Source organism: Callospermophilus lateralis, chromosome 9 (genome assembly GCF_048772815.1).
Source record: "Callospermophilus lateralis isolate mCalLat2 chromosome 9, mCalLat2.hap1, whole genome shotgun sequence".
NCBI classification, from domain to species: domain Eukaryota; kingdom Metazoa; phylum Chordata; class Mammalia; order Rodentia; family Sciuridae; genus Callospermophilus; species Callospermophilus lateralis.
In genome coordinates this window covers 8,094,441-8,112,522 of record NC_135313.1, presented here as the reverse complement: position 1 = coordinate 8,112,522, position 18,082 = coordinate 8,094,441, and the positions used below count along the sequence as shown (strand labels likewise).

General features: G+C 41.4%; 1 protein-coding gene across 2 annotated transcripts in view; it reads left to right on the top strand.

Moving 5' to 3' along the window:
- Armc9 (armadillo repeat containing 9) overlaps positions 1-18,082 on the top strand; it is a 120,956-nt gene that overhangs the window by 7,105 nt on the left and 95,769 nt on the right. For both annotated transcript variants that reach the window (XM_076865630.2, XM_076865631.2), the window contains exons 4-8: positions 1,822-1,992; positions 3,413-3,568; positions 10,101-10,193; positions 11,808-11,832; positions 14,574-14,731. In XM_076865630.2, the coding sequence (XP_076721745.1) occupies positions 1,822-1,992; positions 3,413-3,568; positions 10,101-10,193; positions 11,808-11,832; positions 14,574-14,731 (603 nt within the window). The remainder of the gene's footprint in view (positions 1-1,821; positions 1,993-3,412; positions 3,569-10,100; positions 10,194-11,807; positions 11,833-14,573; positions 14,732-18,082) is intronic.

Genomic DNA, 18,082 nt, shown 5'->3' with positions numbered 1-18,082 from the left:
CATACGGGGGATTGAATTCAGGGGCACCTGGTCACTGAGCCACATCTCCAGCCTATTTTGTATTTAGAGACAGAGTCTCACTCGCTGTTGCTGAGGCTGGCTTTGAACTTGCAATTCTTCTGTCTCAGCCTCGTGAGCCACTGGGATTACAGGCATGTGCCACCATACCTGGCTATGACCTTGAAATTTTTTGATTGCCACAGAGTATCTTTTCTGCTCCTCCAGTTAGTAATTGTGCCCCACTGGAGTAGATCCACAAATAAAAATACACAGAGCAGTTAAACAAAATATGTTGTCAGGACCTTCAACAAATGGTGTTTCCCTGGGCACAGTGCTTTTAAGAAGTATGTGTTGATGAGTTATCAGTGGTGCCCGGTGGTATGCACGTTTTCTTGTTGATTCTGGCTCTGATTGTGGTTTACAGAAGATCATTAATAGTTTGTGATCTCATACTTACAGTGGATTGCTTTACACATAAGGAAAATTTAATTGCAAGGACTATTTCTAGGTATAAAATCTGAATCATAAATTGGAGTAGATGGTAATTATCCTAGTGTGTTTGAAGTATTACACTTTAAACACACTAGGATAATTACCAATGAACATAACAGAAAATAACAAATTGGAGTGGATATCTAAGCCTTGTGGTTTTAGGACTAAAAATGGAGTTTAGAACAAAGTGTAGATGAGCCATTTGACATGGCTGGTAAGCCATGTTAAGAAAATGTCATGGCCAGGCACAGTGCATTTGCCTGTAATCCCAGCAGTTTGGGAGGTTGAGGCAAGAGGATCACGAGTGTAAAGCCAGCGTCAGCAGCTGTGAGGCCGGAAGCAACTCAGTGAGACACTATTTCTAAATAAAATACAAAATAGGGTATGTGGCTCAGTGGTCAGGTGCCCCTGAGTTCAGTCCCTAGTACCTCTCCCCCCAGAAAAAGGGAAGAAAGAAAAGAAAATACCATGATTCTGGGCCTTCAAATTCCATGGGAGTCTGTGCTCTCCTCATTCACATAGAGAGCTCTTGGTCTGCGATGCTTAGGGTAAAGGCCTCCCCTGGAATGGCTCACAAGGTTTGCTTGGGAGCACGTCAGAGATGAACTTGGTGCTGAGCCAGTCCCAGGAGCACTGCCTCTGGGAAGATCCACTTTGCCATTATATCATTCATTCACAAGAGTGTGGAGCTTCTGCCCTGGGTCCCCCAGTGTCTTCCCAAGAGGGGCTGTGCTTGGCTGTGTGCTTTGTCCTGGAAGCCCCCACCCAGAGTTGTTGTAAGCTGCCCTTGACCTGTTTCAAGGCTGAGCAACAGAAAGAGGCTGGCGTGGAGGAGGTAGAAGTTCATTGGAGTCTCATTTGGGAAAGTTCTGAGTTTATGTTCAATGTATGCAGATACTTCCTGCAGTAATGCAGGTTTCCGAAACAGTAGTTCTCCATCACATGACATGGTGATAGTTTTTGTAAAAGTCACATTTGAAGAATCCTTATTAGTGAATGTCCTTGACCTAAGTAAGTATAACCAGACACCGTGACCTTGTTCTCTGTACATTTCCATTTTATAATGTTAATAAACTTGATCATAAATAAAACAAGTAATCTAAAAATGATAATTATATAGGTAAATCATATCTAAAACCATTTTTGAAAGTATAAAAAGAATAATGTCCAAATAATGGGCAGTCTCTTGGGGTTTTTGTATTTCTACTCCCTGCTTCTGAGGAGAGGTGCGTGGGGTGTCTGTGGTATTGGCTGGGCTATGAGGGGTTTGGGTGTTGGAAGAACAAGTGTCCTTCATAATTCTTGATCAACTTGATGTCCTCTCTGCAGAAGGATCTCGTGGCTGCCTTTGATGGTGGAGACCAGAAGGTGTTCTTCGATTTGTGGGAGGAGCATGTTCCCAGCTCCGTCCGAGATGGTGATTCCCTTGCTCAGAAGCTGGAATTCTATCTCCACATTCATTTTGCCATTTATCTTCTGAAGTACTCTGTAGGGAGGCCGGTGGGTTCGCTGTGGTTGGTGGGTGGGCAGGGGTGAGCAGAGGTTGGGGGGGTTGTCAGCTCTTCCATGTTCTTGGTTTTGTCCTCTTTCACCATTCTGCTCAAAAGGTGCAGCATCTTGTGTCTTGAGAAGTTATTTTCCACCTCATTCCCAGCACTTTATTTTCTAATTTATATGGAGATTTAATAATTTCTGTAATCAAATTGTTATCTAAATACTTCAAGTTTTTGAAAAACTCATCAAAATAGCTTAGTGTATACATGCAGACTTCTAAAAGAACACATCTTTGGGCCACATATTAGGAAATAAATTTAAACGCAAGTAGTAGGGGAATAGTTTGCCTATTTATAGAGTGCATGGGAATGACAGGTTGAATTTGGCTTCCGGGACCTTTTCCCGGTAGGGTGGAGGGCTGAAGTGTCAAGCCCTGGTGTGGATGAGCCTTGTAGTTCAGAGGAAGTGCTGGAGAGGGAGCAAGCCAGTTGATCTGTGGTCATGCATGTTAATGCTGCCCTGAGGACCTGTGTTAACTCAGCACGTCAGGGGCCCCAAAGGAAGGGGCAGTGATGGAGGGAGGGGCATTACCGTACCTTGCAGTACCCTTTCTTGGAGTCTGTTCTTTAAGATATTACTCATGTGGGGAAGATCATGGGAGACTTTTATTATTTGTTTTTGTTTCTATTTTTAAATTTTTCTGTTTTGATATAAGAAAAAAAAAATCAACGTCATCCTTTTTTAAGATGGGTTGGAAGAGGGCCACGTATAGGTCCAGTGAGGTGTGCCCATGAGAACAGCAGCTAGTGTGTGCACAAGGCCACAGGCCGAGGGCTGTAACTTGTGAGGCCCCTGAGGTCATGGAGGGAAGCACCAAATCCAGCTCCTCTGTGTGCTCATCAAGGTCCAAGAGAAGAGAGGAACCTGAGATGGGAACTGAGGAGCCCTGGGTTGCATGTGGAGCAGGGAAGTGGGGCAGGATCAGCCCTAGATGGATAAAGGAGAGGAGTAGTGGCAGGGGTACTTGGCCTTCAAGAACCTATGGAGATACCTACTCCCCTTAGAATCCTGGGAATGCAGACAGATGTTCATGAATGTCTGTAAAGTGGAACTAGTCAAAGTAGGAGAGATTCAGTGAGATTTTGTCTTTTCACTAAAAATGATGTTCATGAAGAATTTGGAGGTCATATTAAATTGGTAAAAATGAAGTTAAAAAGCAGTGTCTTAAACTGTTCATACAATTTTCTGGCATTTCTGTTAAAGTTTCACTCGGGGTAAAGTTGAGGTGATGTTAGAATGACTGGAGACGGTGTGCCCACCAGGCCAGATGGGAACAAGGCCAGTGACAAGGAGCCTCAAGAGCAGATGGGTGAACGGGGGACCACTGTGGAGCTAGAAACCTCAAACAAGTATCTCCCTGCTCTAGGACAAGCAGGAACTGGATGAACGGATTTCTTATTTCAAAAACTACCTGGAGACAAAAGGGGCAGCGTTGAGCCAGACCACCGAGTTCCTTCCTTTCTATGCCCTCCCTTTTGTGCCCAACCCCATGGTACACCCCTCATTCAAAGAGCTCTTCCAGGTAAGTGGCTGCCTTTACATCTGTGGCTTCACTTTGTGTAAGCTTCTGGTTTCTGAATTATACTTTAGGAAACTAAAGTCTGCTATTATTATTATTATTATTATTATTATTGGTACTGGGGATTGAACTCAGGGGCACTTAACCACTGAGCCATATCCCCAGCCCTTTTTTGTATTTTATTCAGAGATAGGGTCTCACTGAGTTGCTCAGGGCCTTGCTAAGTTGCTGAGGCTGGCTCTGAACTTATGATTCTCCTGCTTCAGCCTCCTAAGCTGCTGAGATTACAGGTGTATAGCACTGCACCTGGCTGCTCTCATTATTATTTTTTGTAACCCTAATTTATTCATCTTCTTTTGGGTGGTTAGTTATATTTGGTGAGTGTTTGATTTAATTTTCACTATCCTGAACTAGCTGTGGCTTGTGTTCTTGTACATACATATAAAGCTCATAATAGCAAGAACTAGCAGTGCCCCATAGTACATCAGGAGGAACATGCATAAATAAATTGTGTAATAGTCACACAATGGAATACTGTACATCTAGGAGAAAGAACGAACTAACCGCACACTGATGTAGCCTTGAGTATGCCATAAACAGAGAGGAATGTTATAGTTTCTCTTTGTAGATAGATCAAAGCAAACAAAGGTAGTTTTTAGGCCAGCATATACCAGTGTTCAGTTTTAACAGAAAGCAAGGATTCTTACCTGCTTGCTTGACAAATTTTTTTAAAGTTTTATTTTTTTAGATGTTATATAGTAAAATTAACCTATTTTTTTTAAAAAAAGGCTTTTTTTTAGTTGTAGTTAGACACAAAGCCTTTATTTTATTCATTTATTTTTTAAAAATTTATAATTTTTTTAGTTGTAGATGGATACAATACCTTTATTTTATTTTTATGTGGTTCTGAGGATCGAACCCAGTGTCTTCCACAAGTGAAGCAAGCACTCTGCCACTGAGCTACATCCCCAGCCCTATTCATTTATTTTTATGTGGTACTGAGGATCGAACCCATAACCTTACATGTGCTAGGCAAGCGCTCTACCACTGAGCCACAACCTCAGCCCTAAAGTTAACTTTTGGTCATGTGTGTTTTATGAATTTCAACATATGCATTGATTCTATAATGCTACCACCACAATCAGAACACACAATTTTTTTTTTTTTTTTTTTTTTTTTTGTACCAGGGATTGATCCCAGGGCCATTTAACCACTGAGCCACATCCCCAGCCCTTTTTATTTTTTATTTTGAGATAGGGTCTCACTAAGCTACTTAAGGCCTTGCTAAGTTGCTTTGTCTGGCTTTGAACTTGTGATCCTCTTGCTTAACTCTCTGGGATTACAGGCACCCAGCTAGCACACAGAACTTCTGCATTAATTATCTCAAAGTACTGCCTTGTGTTGCCCCTTTATAGTCACCCTTGTCCTCACCCCTAACCCCTGGCAACCACTCTTAAATTACACTGTAAAAGAGCATTGAGGTAATGGGCTTAATGAACTCTTTGGTGCCATAAAATAAGATTTATTTTTGGTTACATTAAGGCCTGTTAACTTGGGCTGACAGAATTTTTTTTTTTATCTTAAATTGGTTTTATTTTTTTTTTAATACATGACAGCAGTAGAATGCATTACAATTCTTTTTTTTTTTTTTTTTTAAGAGAGAGAGAGAATTTTTTCAATATTTTTTTTTTCGACGAACACATCATCTTTGTTTTTTTTGTATGTGGCGCTGAGGATCTAACCCAGGCCGTACGCATGCCAGGCGAGCGCGCTACCGCTTGAGCCACATCCCCAGCCCCAATTCTTTTTTTTTTTTTTTTTTTAATATTTATTTTTTAGTTTCAGGTGGACATAATTTCTTGATTTTTTATGTGGTGCTGAGAATCGAACCCAGTGCCCCATGCATGCCAGGCGAGCCACATCCTCAGCCCCCATTATAATACTTATTACACATATAGAGCACAGGTTTTCATATCTCTGTATATAAAGTATGTTCACACAATTCATGCCTTTATACATATACTTTTGCTTTTTTTTACATTATAATTTTTATTACACATATATACCACAATTTTTCATATTTTGTTTATATATAAAGTATGTTGACACCCAGTCAGAAATACTTTAAAATATAATAGCCTCTTAAATCATGTTGTATATAAGTATGAAGAGAGACTTCGGTTATGTTTAAAACTTCACTGCACTGCACAATCTCCCGGCTCTCATTGTTGCTGCTTTGAAGTTGGCTGTCACCCTAAGTGCTATTCCTGTAGAGGCGATCTATATTTTTTCTCTGACCTTTGGGATGGTATAGTTTCACTTCTTTGTGTCCAGGGATAGATTTCTATTTTCACTTGAGATTTATTGGACTTCCTGGATGTACTGTTTTTGCATCTTTCAACAACTCTGGAAAATTTTCAGTTCTTATCTCTTCATGTATTACCTCTTCCCCATTGACTTTGTCTCTCCTCTGAATATCTGATCAAGTTGAATGCACTTCTTTTTTTTAGTGCTGGGGATTAAACCTAGGGTCTTGTCCACATGAGACAGGTAGGTGCTCGATTATGGAGCTACATCTCTTGTACAACATTAGACTATTTATTGTGTCTTCTTTTTTCTTTTTCATTTTTAAAATTGTGGTCAAATACATATAAAATTTACCATTCTGACCAATTTTTTTGTGGGGGGGGTACCGGGAATTGAACTCAGGGGCACTTGACACTGAGCCACATCCCAGCCCTATTTTGTATTTTATTTAGAGACAGGGTCTCACTGAGTTGCTTAGCACCTCACTTTTTTTGCTGAGGCTGGCTGAATTCATGATCCTCCTGCCTCAGCCTCCTGAGCTGTGCCCGGCCATTTTAACCATTTTAAAGTGTATATTTCATGGAGTAGTATGATGTACATTTACATTTTGGGGCCTTATTTGTGTTTTATTTTGGGTACTGGGGATTGAACTCAGGGGCACTTGACCACTGAGCCACATCCCCAGCCCTATTTTGTATTTTTAGAGCCAGAGTCTCACTGAGTTGCTTAGTGCCTTGCTGATTCTGAGGCTGGCTTTGAACTCAGGATCCTCCTGTCTCAGCCTCCCAAGCCCCTGGGATTACAGGTGTGTGCCACCATCTTCCTTGTGTTTTTTTTTTTTTTTTCTTTTAAATTTTTTTTTTTTTGTAGTCATAGATGGATAGAATGCCTTTCTTTTATTTGTTTATTTATTTATTTTTAATATTTATTTCTTAGTTGTACACAATACCTTTTTTTGTTTATTTGTTTTTATGTGTTACTGGGGATCGAACCGAGGGCCTGGAATGTGCTAGGCGAGCGCTCGACCACTGAGCCACAACCCCAGCCCTTCCTTGTCTTTTAACAGCATATATTTTCCATTTCTTGATCTCTCTGGCTGTGTTCTGGGCAATTTATTCACATTTATATTTCAGTTCACAAATTTATTCTTCAGCTGTGATTGATCATTGAATTTGTGATTTCATTTATTAACATTGTGCATGTGTGGCACAGGAGATTGAATGCAGGGGCACTTTACCATGAAGCTACATTTTTATGTTTCATTTTGAGACAGGATCTCCCTAAGTTGCTTAGACTGGCCTCAAATTTGTGATCCTCCTGCTGCCTCAGCCTCCTGAGTTGCTGGGAGTACAGGCATGCATGACTATGCCTGGCTACTTTATTAACTTGTTAAGATAGAAGGGTTTTTGTTGTTTTTATTCAAATTTGCTGAGTCATTTTTATACTCTCATTTCTTGCTTTCTTATTTCTTTGACATATTAAACATTTATCTCATATTCTCTGTGAATTTCAATACCAAAAGTCTGTGTAAATTTGGTTCTACTGTGTCTATTTCTGCTGCTCTGTGACTTATTTCCCTTTTTTTTTTTAAAAAAAAGTGTTGATGAGTTTATTTTACTTGGAACTGGAAAGAATTTCTTTGAGGCCTGGATGCGATTTGGTTCTTCCAAAGAAGATTTTTATTGGCATCTTCCAGTCACTGGGGGCATACTAACCTAGGACCATTTGAAATCAGATTATTTGCAGGAGTTTTGGGGACAACCCAGGTAGTGTCAGTCTCAGCTCATGGTACTGAGTGTGGTTGTGAAATCTCAAATTAGGCTTTTCCCTCCTTCCACCCAGTGTCAAGGTCAACACTGGTTCTTTCTGTACAGTGAGTTTATTATCCATAACATTTTACTTATGCTACAGCCCTTTGGAGTCCCGGATTTGTGCTGAAGTCTTCTTTAGATTATGTACTATGAGCAGATCTTATGTTTTCCATCTTATGTACTCATGACAGCTCTCAGAACTAAAGTTCAAGGTCTTCAGCATTCTGCAGTTATCCTTACAGCAAAAACACTGTCTTCGATGTTCCTTAATTCTTGGGGTTCCTGCTTTCACTTCATTTTGTCCTCTGCATTCCTTCCTTGACACTTGGGTGCATTTAAAAACTATAGCCTTTTTTTCAAAAGAGTTCTTTTAATTGCTTTTTTATATTATCCTTTCTGCAGTGTTGACAGACAGGAAATTCCTTCATAGGTATTGTAATGAGTTCTATTTGCAAACTCAGTTTAGGATCATCCTTTTGCAGAAGTACTTATGAATTCCTGTAATTGATAACTTTAGGAAAAACTTCTGGACACCTGTTCTGTGCTAGGGACCAATATAAGCTTGATTAGTGAAGATCTGAAGAAGTGGGGAGGAGCCTTGTAGGCTCTGTAAGGGACAGAAAGGAAGCCACAGGTAAACCAGGGGGTGAGCCCTGGGCCTTCCTCACTCCCATAGTAATGCTGCCATGACTCATTGTATCAGGGTCCTAAGTAAAGGTTTTTCCCTGTCATGTGAAGAGTCTGTTTTACAGCCAGACTAATCTACTTAAAAGCCTGCATTCTATAAGGGAAGAAACCATGAGAGAAAAAGGGTGATGGCTTTTTCTAGATCATTCAGTAGAGCCGACCCAGGGCTTCTCCTGGCTCTTTATGCTTATTTTTGGAATTATGGTGGTCAAGTTGCCCATCAGACTTGGGAAATGTTCTTAGAGCTGAAAGCACAGGAAAAATAACAGTTGAGAAAAAAAAATGGGGGTTCATCCCCAGAGAGATTTTACTCCAGTCTTAAGCCTGTCATTAGCAGAGCATCATTGGGGAGGTAACCAATTGGAAATACATTATTTGTTGGTTTTACAAAATGGTAACCAAAACAGAGCAGCCTAACTGGAGCTCTACAAATACTTTGTTTTGTTTTTAAGAAGTCTCAATTCATGTTGAGACACAACAGTCCTCTCCGAGGTTCTTTTCCAGATGGTCAAGTGCAGAGAGCCTTGAGCTCTAGATGCCATGTTTGCCCTCCTAAGGACGCCCCAACAGAGAACCAAGGACCCTGTGACTGAAACCACAGAAATCTATGGTCTTTCAGTTCGGTTGGGGTCGAGGTGTGCGCAGGTGTGCGCAGGTGTGTGCAGGCTGCCTGCCTTTGGAGGTTCTGGGGGAGCATCCTGCCTTTCTTCCTCCAGCTTCAGTGGTTCTGGGTGGCCCTTGGCTTGAGCCTGCATTGCTGCAGCCTCCATCTCCATCTTGCATGGCCTACTTCTCTCTTCATGTTTCCTTTGTCTGAATTTCCTTGTTCCTGTAAGGGCACCAGTCACATTGGATTAATTGTCCACCCTCTGCCAGTGTGACCTCTCCTAACTGTAGTTACATCTGCAGTGGCCCCTTCCCCAAAGACCTCATGAGATACCAGAGATTAGGGCTTCCACACGACTTCTGGGGGATACATTATAAACAAAATGATCACATGGTGTCAAAAAATTAACAAATCTTTTCAAAATTTAGGAATTCTTGTTAATTTATATTGTATTGTTACTAAATGGCATAGGATAGAGTGATTGGATCCGGAGCTGGAGAGGAGAGAGTGGGAAGGATGGGACAGTCGGAGGGCGACGGCAGGATCCACCAGGCAGGTGGATGTGAGTGTTTTACTGGGATAGCGTCTTTTTTATGAAATTCTTGGTTTGAGTGGAAGTTATATTATTTTTTCCTTCTTTAATGAGTGTTATTTGCAATACATTATTTTCAAGGGACATATCATAACTGCTTGACATGATAGGACGTATTTGTTTCAGATAATGACCTCTATTCTTTCTTCATATGAAGGCAAGTTCTATGAAAATTGAGTTTCTTTCTTTGGAACCATCAGTAACTTAGCGATAATTGTTTGTGTTATGCCTACCAGTGCTATGCATGCCTAAACCATAATTATTTTTGGTATTCAACCTAATAAGGTCACTTGTCATGCTTGTGTTTAAATCACATGAAATATTCAGATCATGTACTGAATTGTTTTTTCCGTGCTGTGAATTCTTGAGTCTCTGTAACTGAATTGGTCATATGTCCTAGAACCTGTTTCTACATTCTCACATCTCTGGCAAGATCCCTTGCTTTTGGTTTCTGTAACTAAATGGCCCCAACCTGATGGTACTGCTGGCATTTAGTGGAATACTATTTTACTTTTTTTTCTTTGTCTCCAGGACTCTTGGACTCCAGAGTTAAAGTTAAAGCTGGAAAAGTTTCTGGCTTTAATTTTTAAAGCGAATAACACGCCAAAGCTTTTGACAATCTACGTATCCTTTTGAAGCAGTGGGAGCCCCTGCAGAATGAGAGCAGCCAGTGGTTGCAGGTGCCTGGAGATAAGGGTAATGATTGTGAATCTGTGAATATAAATTGTGAACATTTATAAGATGAACAAAGCATTAATGGGAGGCTGTGCCAAGACCCGTACATACACCCCAGAAGTTTGCAGTATTTATAAAAAACAGATACATGTATGTGTGTTTATTTTTGCATCTTTTTATCAAACGAAGAGAACATTTCCTCATATCATTAATAGTCTTCAAAAAACAGGTTCAGTTATCTCAGAAGGTGACTTACCATATGACCTGGCAATTCTTATGCCCAAGAGAAGTGAAAACATATGTCCACACAGCAACTTGCAACATTCCTAAAAGCCCAATGGGCAGATGACCCAAATGTCTATCAACTGATAAAAAGATAAACAAAATGTGATGTATCCATATGATGAAATAGAAGAGGAAATGAAGTACTAATTCAGGCTACAACATAATGAAAACATTATGCTAAGGGAACGAAGCCAGGCACAAAAGGCCATATGTTGTATGATTCTGTTTATATGAAAGGTCTAGAAGAGGTGAATCTATGAAAGCAGGAAGTACATTAATGGTGGCAGGGGCTGGGGAGAACAGGGCAAGTGAGCATGACTGCTAGTCAATAAGGGGTTTCTTTTAGGGGATGGTGAAGATGTTATACAACAGTTGCCTATCATGTATGGACCCTGGGTTTGACTCCCACACTGCAAAAGAGAAGGGAAAACAAACAAACAAACAAAAACCCCATGGGCTGGGGATGTGGCTCAAGCGGTAACGTGCTCGCCTGGCATGCATGCGGCCTGGGTTCGATCCTCAGCACCACATACAAACAAAGATGTTGTGTACGCCGATAACTAAAAATAAATAAATAAATAAATATTTAAAAATTCTCTCTCTCTCTCTCTCTCTCTCTCTCTCTCTCTCTCTCTCCCCCTCTCTCTTTAAAAATAACAAAAAACAAACAAACAAACAAAAAAAAAAAAACAAAAAAATCCCCAAACAAAATTGACTAGTGATGGTTGCATAACTCTGTGAATATACTGTGAACTATTGAAATGTACACCTTATAAATAGGTGAATTATATGGTATGTGAATAGTGCTATTATGAAAAAATTAAGAAGAATTTAATGAGATCAAAAGAGAAACCCCACATGAATACCTTGCTTTGGTTTCCCATCCAGACACACGGGAGCTGAGGTTTGAACCCAGGCAGTCTGGCTCCACTATACTCACCCCAATCTCAATTTCCTTAGGATAAAGCTTTGGAGTTGAAGTTGCATATTTGCATTTTTAGGACATTTCAGTGGCAGGGGGAAGGTCTTTGGAAGCAGGTAGAAGGCCTTTAGAAGGCTGTGGGACTAGGCAAGGCTCCACCAACACAGTGATCATTGCAGTGAAAAGAAGAGGACTGATTGGTTTGGGAGTGAAATCAATCAAGTATTGAGACATCGCTAACTGTCTTAGCTCCTCACAGAAAAGCTTAGACCTGGGCTTCGTTGTCCTGAGAATCCTCTTCCTCTTTGGTACTGTCTACCACACGCTCATTTTCCTGAACTTATTTCTCATCCCAGAAGGAGAATGGACAAAACAACAAAGGTAAATCATCTAGATTAAAATTTTTATAAGAATAGCTCTGCGAGGTAGGAACAGCAATGGAAAGAGTTTGTAGACTTGGTAAATGAGGGCTTTAAATATTCACAAAGTGCTCTGTAATCATCTTTATCTGCAGTGTTGAGGCCTGCTCTCAGGGTGTCTGGTGTTGCCAGCTAGTCTTACATACTGGATAGCAAGGCCTGGGGAAATGGAGGGTCCAGATAGGGTCCCCAAGGGAAATAAATGACTGCAGCAGCTCTGAAGGCAGGACACTATGGGATTATTTTAAGGAATTATTATTATTATTATTATTATTATTTGGTGGTGGTGCTAGGGATTGAACCCAGGACCCTGTGCATGGGAGGCAAACATTCTACCAACTAAGCTAAATCCCCAGCCCCTTATGGAATTATTGTAATATTTTCACTTTTATCTTGAACTAGTCAAATGGGGTTTTTTATTCAGCACCCATTCTTATAAATCTTTTCCATTTCTTATATTCAAAGTAGAAATTCCAATCTTAAGTTTGTATGTAAAATGATGTTTTTCCATGGTCAGTAATTTTTACCAGAACATTTTCCATCAAGGTGAGAAAAACTAGTTAATATTAAATTGGTGGCTTCAGTTGGGGCCAGTTTTGTCTTTGGTATTACATTTTGAAAAGTGTCTGAATTACCATGTTGGGAAGGGTGTGTGTGGTGCTTCATGCCTTTAGTAAGTATCGATGGTGTGTTCCTCAACTCCCAGCAGGTGGAGTTTTGCCACATGAAAGTTTGGTCTGTGAAATATCCCTTTTGCCCCTTTCAGAGTAGAGCAATGTCAGAGAATATTGCAGAACGTCCTGCCATTGTTTTTCTATGCTTCTTTTAGAGAGTTAAACTTTTTTAAAGAAAGAAAATATTAGTAAATTATTTAACTCTGCTTACCAACTTGACAAATGAATAATACTTTAGCTCTGCCACCTGTGGAGAGTTTCAGTAGTGTCAGATGTGAAAGGCTTCAGTGTTCGTTTTGTCCTTAGTAACCTTGTGTGTGAGTCATCTTTTCATCACTGTAATGAAGTTCTTGGGGCAATTAACTTATAAAGAGAAAATGTTTGTTTAACTCACAGTTCTGGAGTTTCCATCCTAAGATTGGGCTGTCTTATTTCTTTGGGCCTGTGGTGAGAGACCCTGATGGTAAAGGCATGGAGCAAGGGGTGGAGCTTTCATGAGGAACCAGAAAGCAGTACTGAGTTAGTGTCTTGGGACCAGCACCATCTCCTGTCCAAATGAAGCCATCATGAAAGGGGGAGAAGGGCTGGGATTGTGGCTCAGCGGTAGAGTGCTCGCCTGGCACATGCGAGGCCCTGGGAGCGATCCTTTCAGCACCACATAAAAATAAGTAAATAAAGATATTGAGTTCAACTACAACTAAAAAATAAATATAAAAAAAAAATAAAAAGAGGGAGGAAGTAGTGCTATGGTCTGGACCACGTGGTAAAGGCTTGGTTGCCAGTCTGTGGTCTGTTGGGAGGTGGTGGCCCCTGGTAGGTGTGACCTAGTAGAACAAATTTGGGTCGATGGGGTGTGTCCTGAAGGGGATGATGGGATGCTGGTCCCTGCCTGTCTCTCTTTGCTTCTGGGCTGCTGTGGGTGAACAGGCTTCCTCTACTTCTCGCTCCTACCATGGTGTACCTTGCTACCGCAAGCCCAAATGCAGTGGGCCAACAGACTGGCCCCTCCCAAACTGTGAGCCGAAATAAGGCTCTCCATCATTGAAGTTGATTGTCTTCGGGTTTGTTTTTTTTTTTTTAGAGTGACAGAAAGCTGACTGTAAGTCTGGCCCTGATGAGAATCTGCCCTTTCTAGGTGTGACCAGAGTGGTGTGGCCTCGAACTCTCTAGTGGAGTGTCTTTCTGCTTTCTCACAGCAGCATGAGCACTGTAGTCTTGTCTTCTTCTGGATTCTTATTCTTTTTTTTTTTTTTTGTAGTTGTAGTTGGACACAATACCTTTATTTTATTTATTTATTTTTATGTGGTGCTGAGGATGGAACCCAGGGCCTCACACATGCTAGGTGAGCACTATACCACTGAGCTACAGCCCCAGCCCTGGATTCTTTTATTTTTTTTTTTAATATCAATTTTTTAGTTGTAGTTGAACACAATACCTTTTATTTTATTTAATTTATTTATTTTCATGTGGTGCTGAGGATCGAACCTAGGGCCTCGCCCATGCTAGACAAGCGCTCTACTGCTGATCCACAACCCCAACCCTGGGTTTTTATTCTTAAAGCATCAGTCAAGCAACTCCACTTTTTGTTTAAAATGGAGGATCATCCTGTGGATAGGAATATCCCCAGATAGCCTCATAGTACAAAAACAGAGAAAAGGACACAGGTTTGGTTCCACTGTTTTGTGAGCTGAATATAGAAAGAAATGTTGATTCTATTCCTTAGAAATAGAAGAACTACTAGAAATTTTGTGGGGGTCAGTCAAGGGAAGAGATTTTGTTTGGGAGCCCACTGATGATTTAGTTGAACTTACAGCACCAAGAGAATTTAAATTAATGATTATAAAATCCTTTGTAATTATAGGTGGCATGAACTAGAGGTAAAGTGCTAAACACAATAGGGTCAAGTCTGTTATTATGGCAAAATATTCTGAAAGTAGGTTTGATAGTCCTTGGAGAAGAAAGCAGTTTGTTCTGTGGGGTTTTGTTGTTGTTCTTGTGTGTGTGGCTTTCATGTACCCCCTCTTCCTAGAAATGCTGCAGCAGCTCCACCAGCAGTTGGTCGAAGCCGAGCGTCGGTCAATGACGTACCTGAAGCGGTACAATAAGATCCAGGCCGACTACCACAACCTCATTGGAGTCACAGCCGAGCTGGTGGATTCCCTGGAGGCCACAGTCAGTGGCAAGATGGTAAGGAAGATCCCTGTGTATATTTCTGTTGGAGAGAAGTGGTGTCTGGAGAATGGGCTGTGTGGATGGCAGTCCCTGGCCACTGCTCCACCAGCAGAGCCTGCCCCTCTATTTAAAAAGGCTCACACGGACAGGAGCTGTGCTGATGCTTCACATGGCTTCATCATGCTGTTTGTAGTATTTTACCCATTTTCCTAACACATTATTTATCATATCTTTATCTAACTTATTCTTTTTTAAAATTTTTTTTAGTTGTAGATGGACACAATACATTTAATTAATTAATTAATTTTTTTAATGTGTTGCTGAAGATTGAACTCAGTGCCCTCACACGTTAGGCAAGCGCTCTACCACTGAGCCACCACCCCAGCCCCCTAGCTTATTTATTTATTTATTTATTTATTTTTTGGTTTGTTTATTTTTGCTTTTGCAGCACTGGGGGTTGAATTCAGGGGTGCTCCACCACTGAGGTAACATTCCCATTTCTTTTTATTTTTTATTTTGAGACAGGGTCTTAATAAGATGTCCAGGCTGGCCTTGAACTTGGGATCCTCCTGAGTTGCTGGCATTACAGGCATGTGCCACCAACCTCTGTCCCTAATTCTTAATGTTATAAGGATAAATTGGCAACAGAAAAAAAATGTGTGGGAAAAATGCTCTTGCCTTGTTGGTATAGTGAAAAGCAGTTGATTTTCACATGTTGATTTGTATACATTTACCTACCTTTCTGAACCTATTACTTGCTTAGGTTTTTCAGTTGATTCTCTATCTTCAAATAATGAGATTTTAATTTTATTTTACTTTGTTTCAGTATCTTTCTTTTCTTTAGTAGTGTTGGCTAAGGCCTGTAGGACATTGTTGAATGATGTCATGGGCATCTTCATTTTCTCCCTGACTATAATGGGAATGACTTTAGTATTTCACTTTTAAAAAATTAGGAAGTACAATAAAATCTCCTTGTGGAAAATAAGTTTTTTTAAAAATTGAAGTAATTATAGGTTCATAGTGCAGTTATAAGAAACAATGGAGAGATCCCTTGTCACTTTGCCTGACCCTAAATAAAATACAAAATAGGGCTGGAGATATGACTCAGTGGTTGAGTGTCCCTGAGTTCAAACCCCAGTACCCCCTCAAAAAAGATCCTTCAAGGGGCTGGGGATGTGGCTCAAGCGGTAGCGCGCTCGCCTGGCACGCGTGCGGCCCGGGTTCGATCCTCAGCACCACATACAAACAAAGATGTTGTGTCCGCCAATAACTAAAAAAAAAATAAATAATAAAAAAAAAACTTCTCTCTCTCTCTCTCTCTCTCTCTCTCTCTCTCTCTCTCTCTCTCTCCCCATCTCTCACTCTCTCTTTAAAAAAAAAATAAATAAATAAATAAATATTAAAAAAAAAAAGTATAAAAGTTTAAAAAAAAAAAAAAGATCCTTCAAGAAGGTTAAGCTGACTTGATTCCAGCGATTCCACTTGATTCCGTTTCTTTATTAAAAAAAAAAATGCTTGCTAACCCTGGATATTATTATTAAAATTTTTATGTTTTGCAAATTTGATAGTTAGAAATATTATCTCATGATTTAAATATATGTTATAGTCCTTACATATGGAATTGAACTTTTAAAATATGTTTTATTTGTTTGAAAAAGATTTGTTAAATACATCCTGTACGCCAGCCTCTATTTTAGGAATTTGGAATGCATCCCTCTGCAAAGCAGAGACCCCACCCTCAGGGAGCAGGCACTGCAGTAAGGGGAGTGCAGATGGCGAACAGCAAACCTAAGCAGAATAGATAAGAACCTGGGCTAGAGGAGGACAGCTCTAGGGTGCAAAGGGAGGCCAGATGAAGGGATCAGAGTTGGGGACTCTGCGAGTTTGGATAGGGTGCAGTAGACCGAGCTTCATTGCTGAGGGATGCTGAAGAGGCAAGGGAATAGCATACAGTGTGGGGAGAAGATAGTTCCAGGCCAAAGCCTCAGCCAGTGCACAGCGTGGCCTGTGCCTCAGTGTGTAAGGAGCGGAGCTGGGGCCAGAGGGGCCAGCAGGGCCCAGGGCAGGCTGGGGTGGGGGCAAGCAGGAGGAGAAGTTGCAAGACAGGGCTGGCCCCTTGGGGGCCATCAGAAGGCTCACCCTTCACCCTGAGGAAGCCGAGTAGAAGAATGCTGAAGTGGAGAGGTCTGACAGATGTGGCAGAGTCACCTGGCCACTCAGAACCGTCCACAGGTGCTGCAGGGAGACTGGGAGGAGCAGCACAGAGGCAGTTGCAGTCATTGGAAGGAGGATGTGGTTGAGGTGGAAGAAGTGCTTGTCCAGATGTGGGATGAGATGGTGCTGAACTGGACCTGGGAGGAAGGGGGTGCAGTCAAGCGCGACCGTTTACAACTGGAAAGATGGTGTTGCCACCAGCTGAGACAGGGAGGCCTTGGGTGGGGAGCAGGCGTGAGGGTATCAGGAATTCAGCTTTGGAAAAGACGGGATTCAGAGGATCTGTGTAGGAAGCCTCCTCCACCACAGCTCTTTCAACTCATTTCCTTTTTGAACTTCTCTTGTACTATTTCAGTTCACTTGTATGCACATATGTGAAAAAGGGAATGTTTACGTTTTAAGACTGTAGGAATCCATTGGCAGTGCACTCAGGATGATGTAGGAGGTTAGCCTTCAGTGGGGCTCTTTCTCTGAGTGATCTGTGATTCCTTATGTTGTTGTGTGTCCAGGAATGATCAGACATTTGCCATAGTATGGACAGAGCAGCCCAGAAGTTTCCAGTGGTATAGGCAGGAGCCCCAGCAGGCGAGAGAAGGTCTGGGCCGGTGTTCTCAGGTCTTCCCAGCTCTCCAGTTAGGCTCCCCTCCTCCGTGGAGATGAGAGAGCGAGGGGCAGGAATAGAAGCCAGTTCCAATACCATGTGGAAGTTTCAGCACAAAGGAAATATGAAGCTGTGCAAAAGGAGGTTCCCCTCTGACTGAGGCAGAGACAAGTTTGTAAGGCTGCAGAATTTTTAATTGCCCCTAAGGATTGGTTTGTGGGGGAAGGCTGTGATTTGGAAGAAAGTGGGGGACTCACACATTTTAAATAAGCATGTATTATTTTTGTGAAAAGATGAAAGGAAAAAATGCAGAGATCACCACCTTCGATGTCACATACCCATCCTGACTTATAAGGGTATGAGCGAGGTGAAGGCATACTGAAGAACACTGTGGAACAGCAGCCCTAAGGGTGACGCAGTTCAGCCTCATGTTGCCAGGCCCCTGACTGTTACTCACGTCTCTGTCATCACTCAGCATGTATCCAGCCATCACTGTGTGACCCTGTTTGTCCCTCGCTGTGACCCTACAGGTAAACCTGATTCATCTCAGG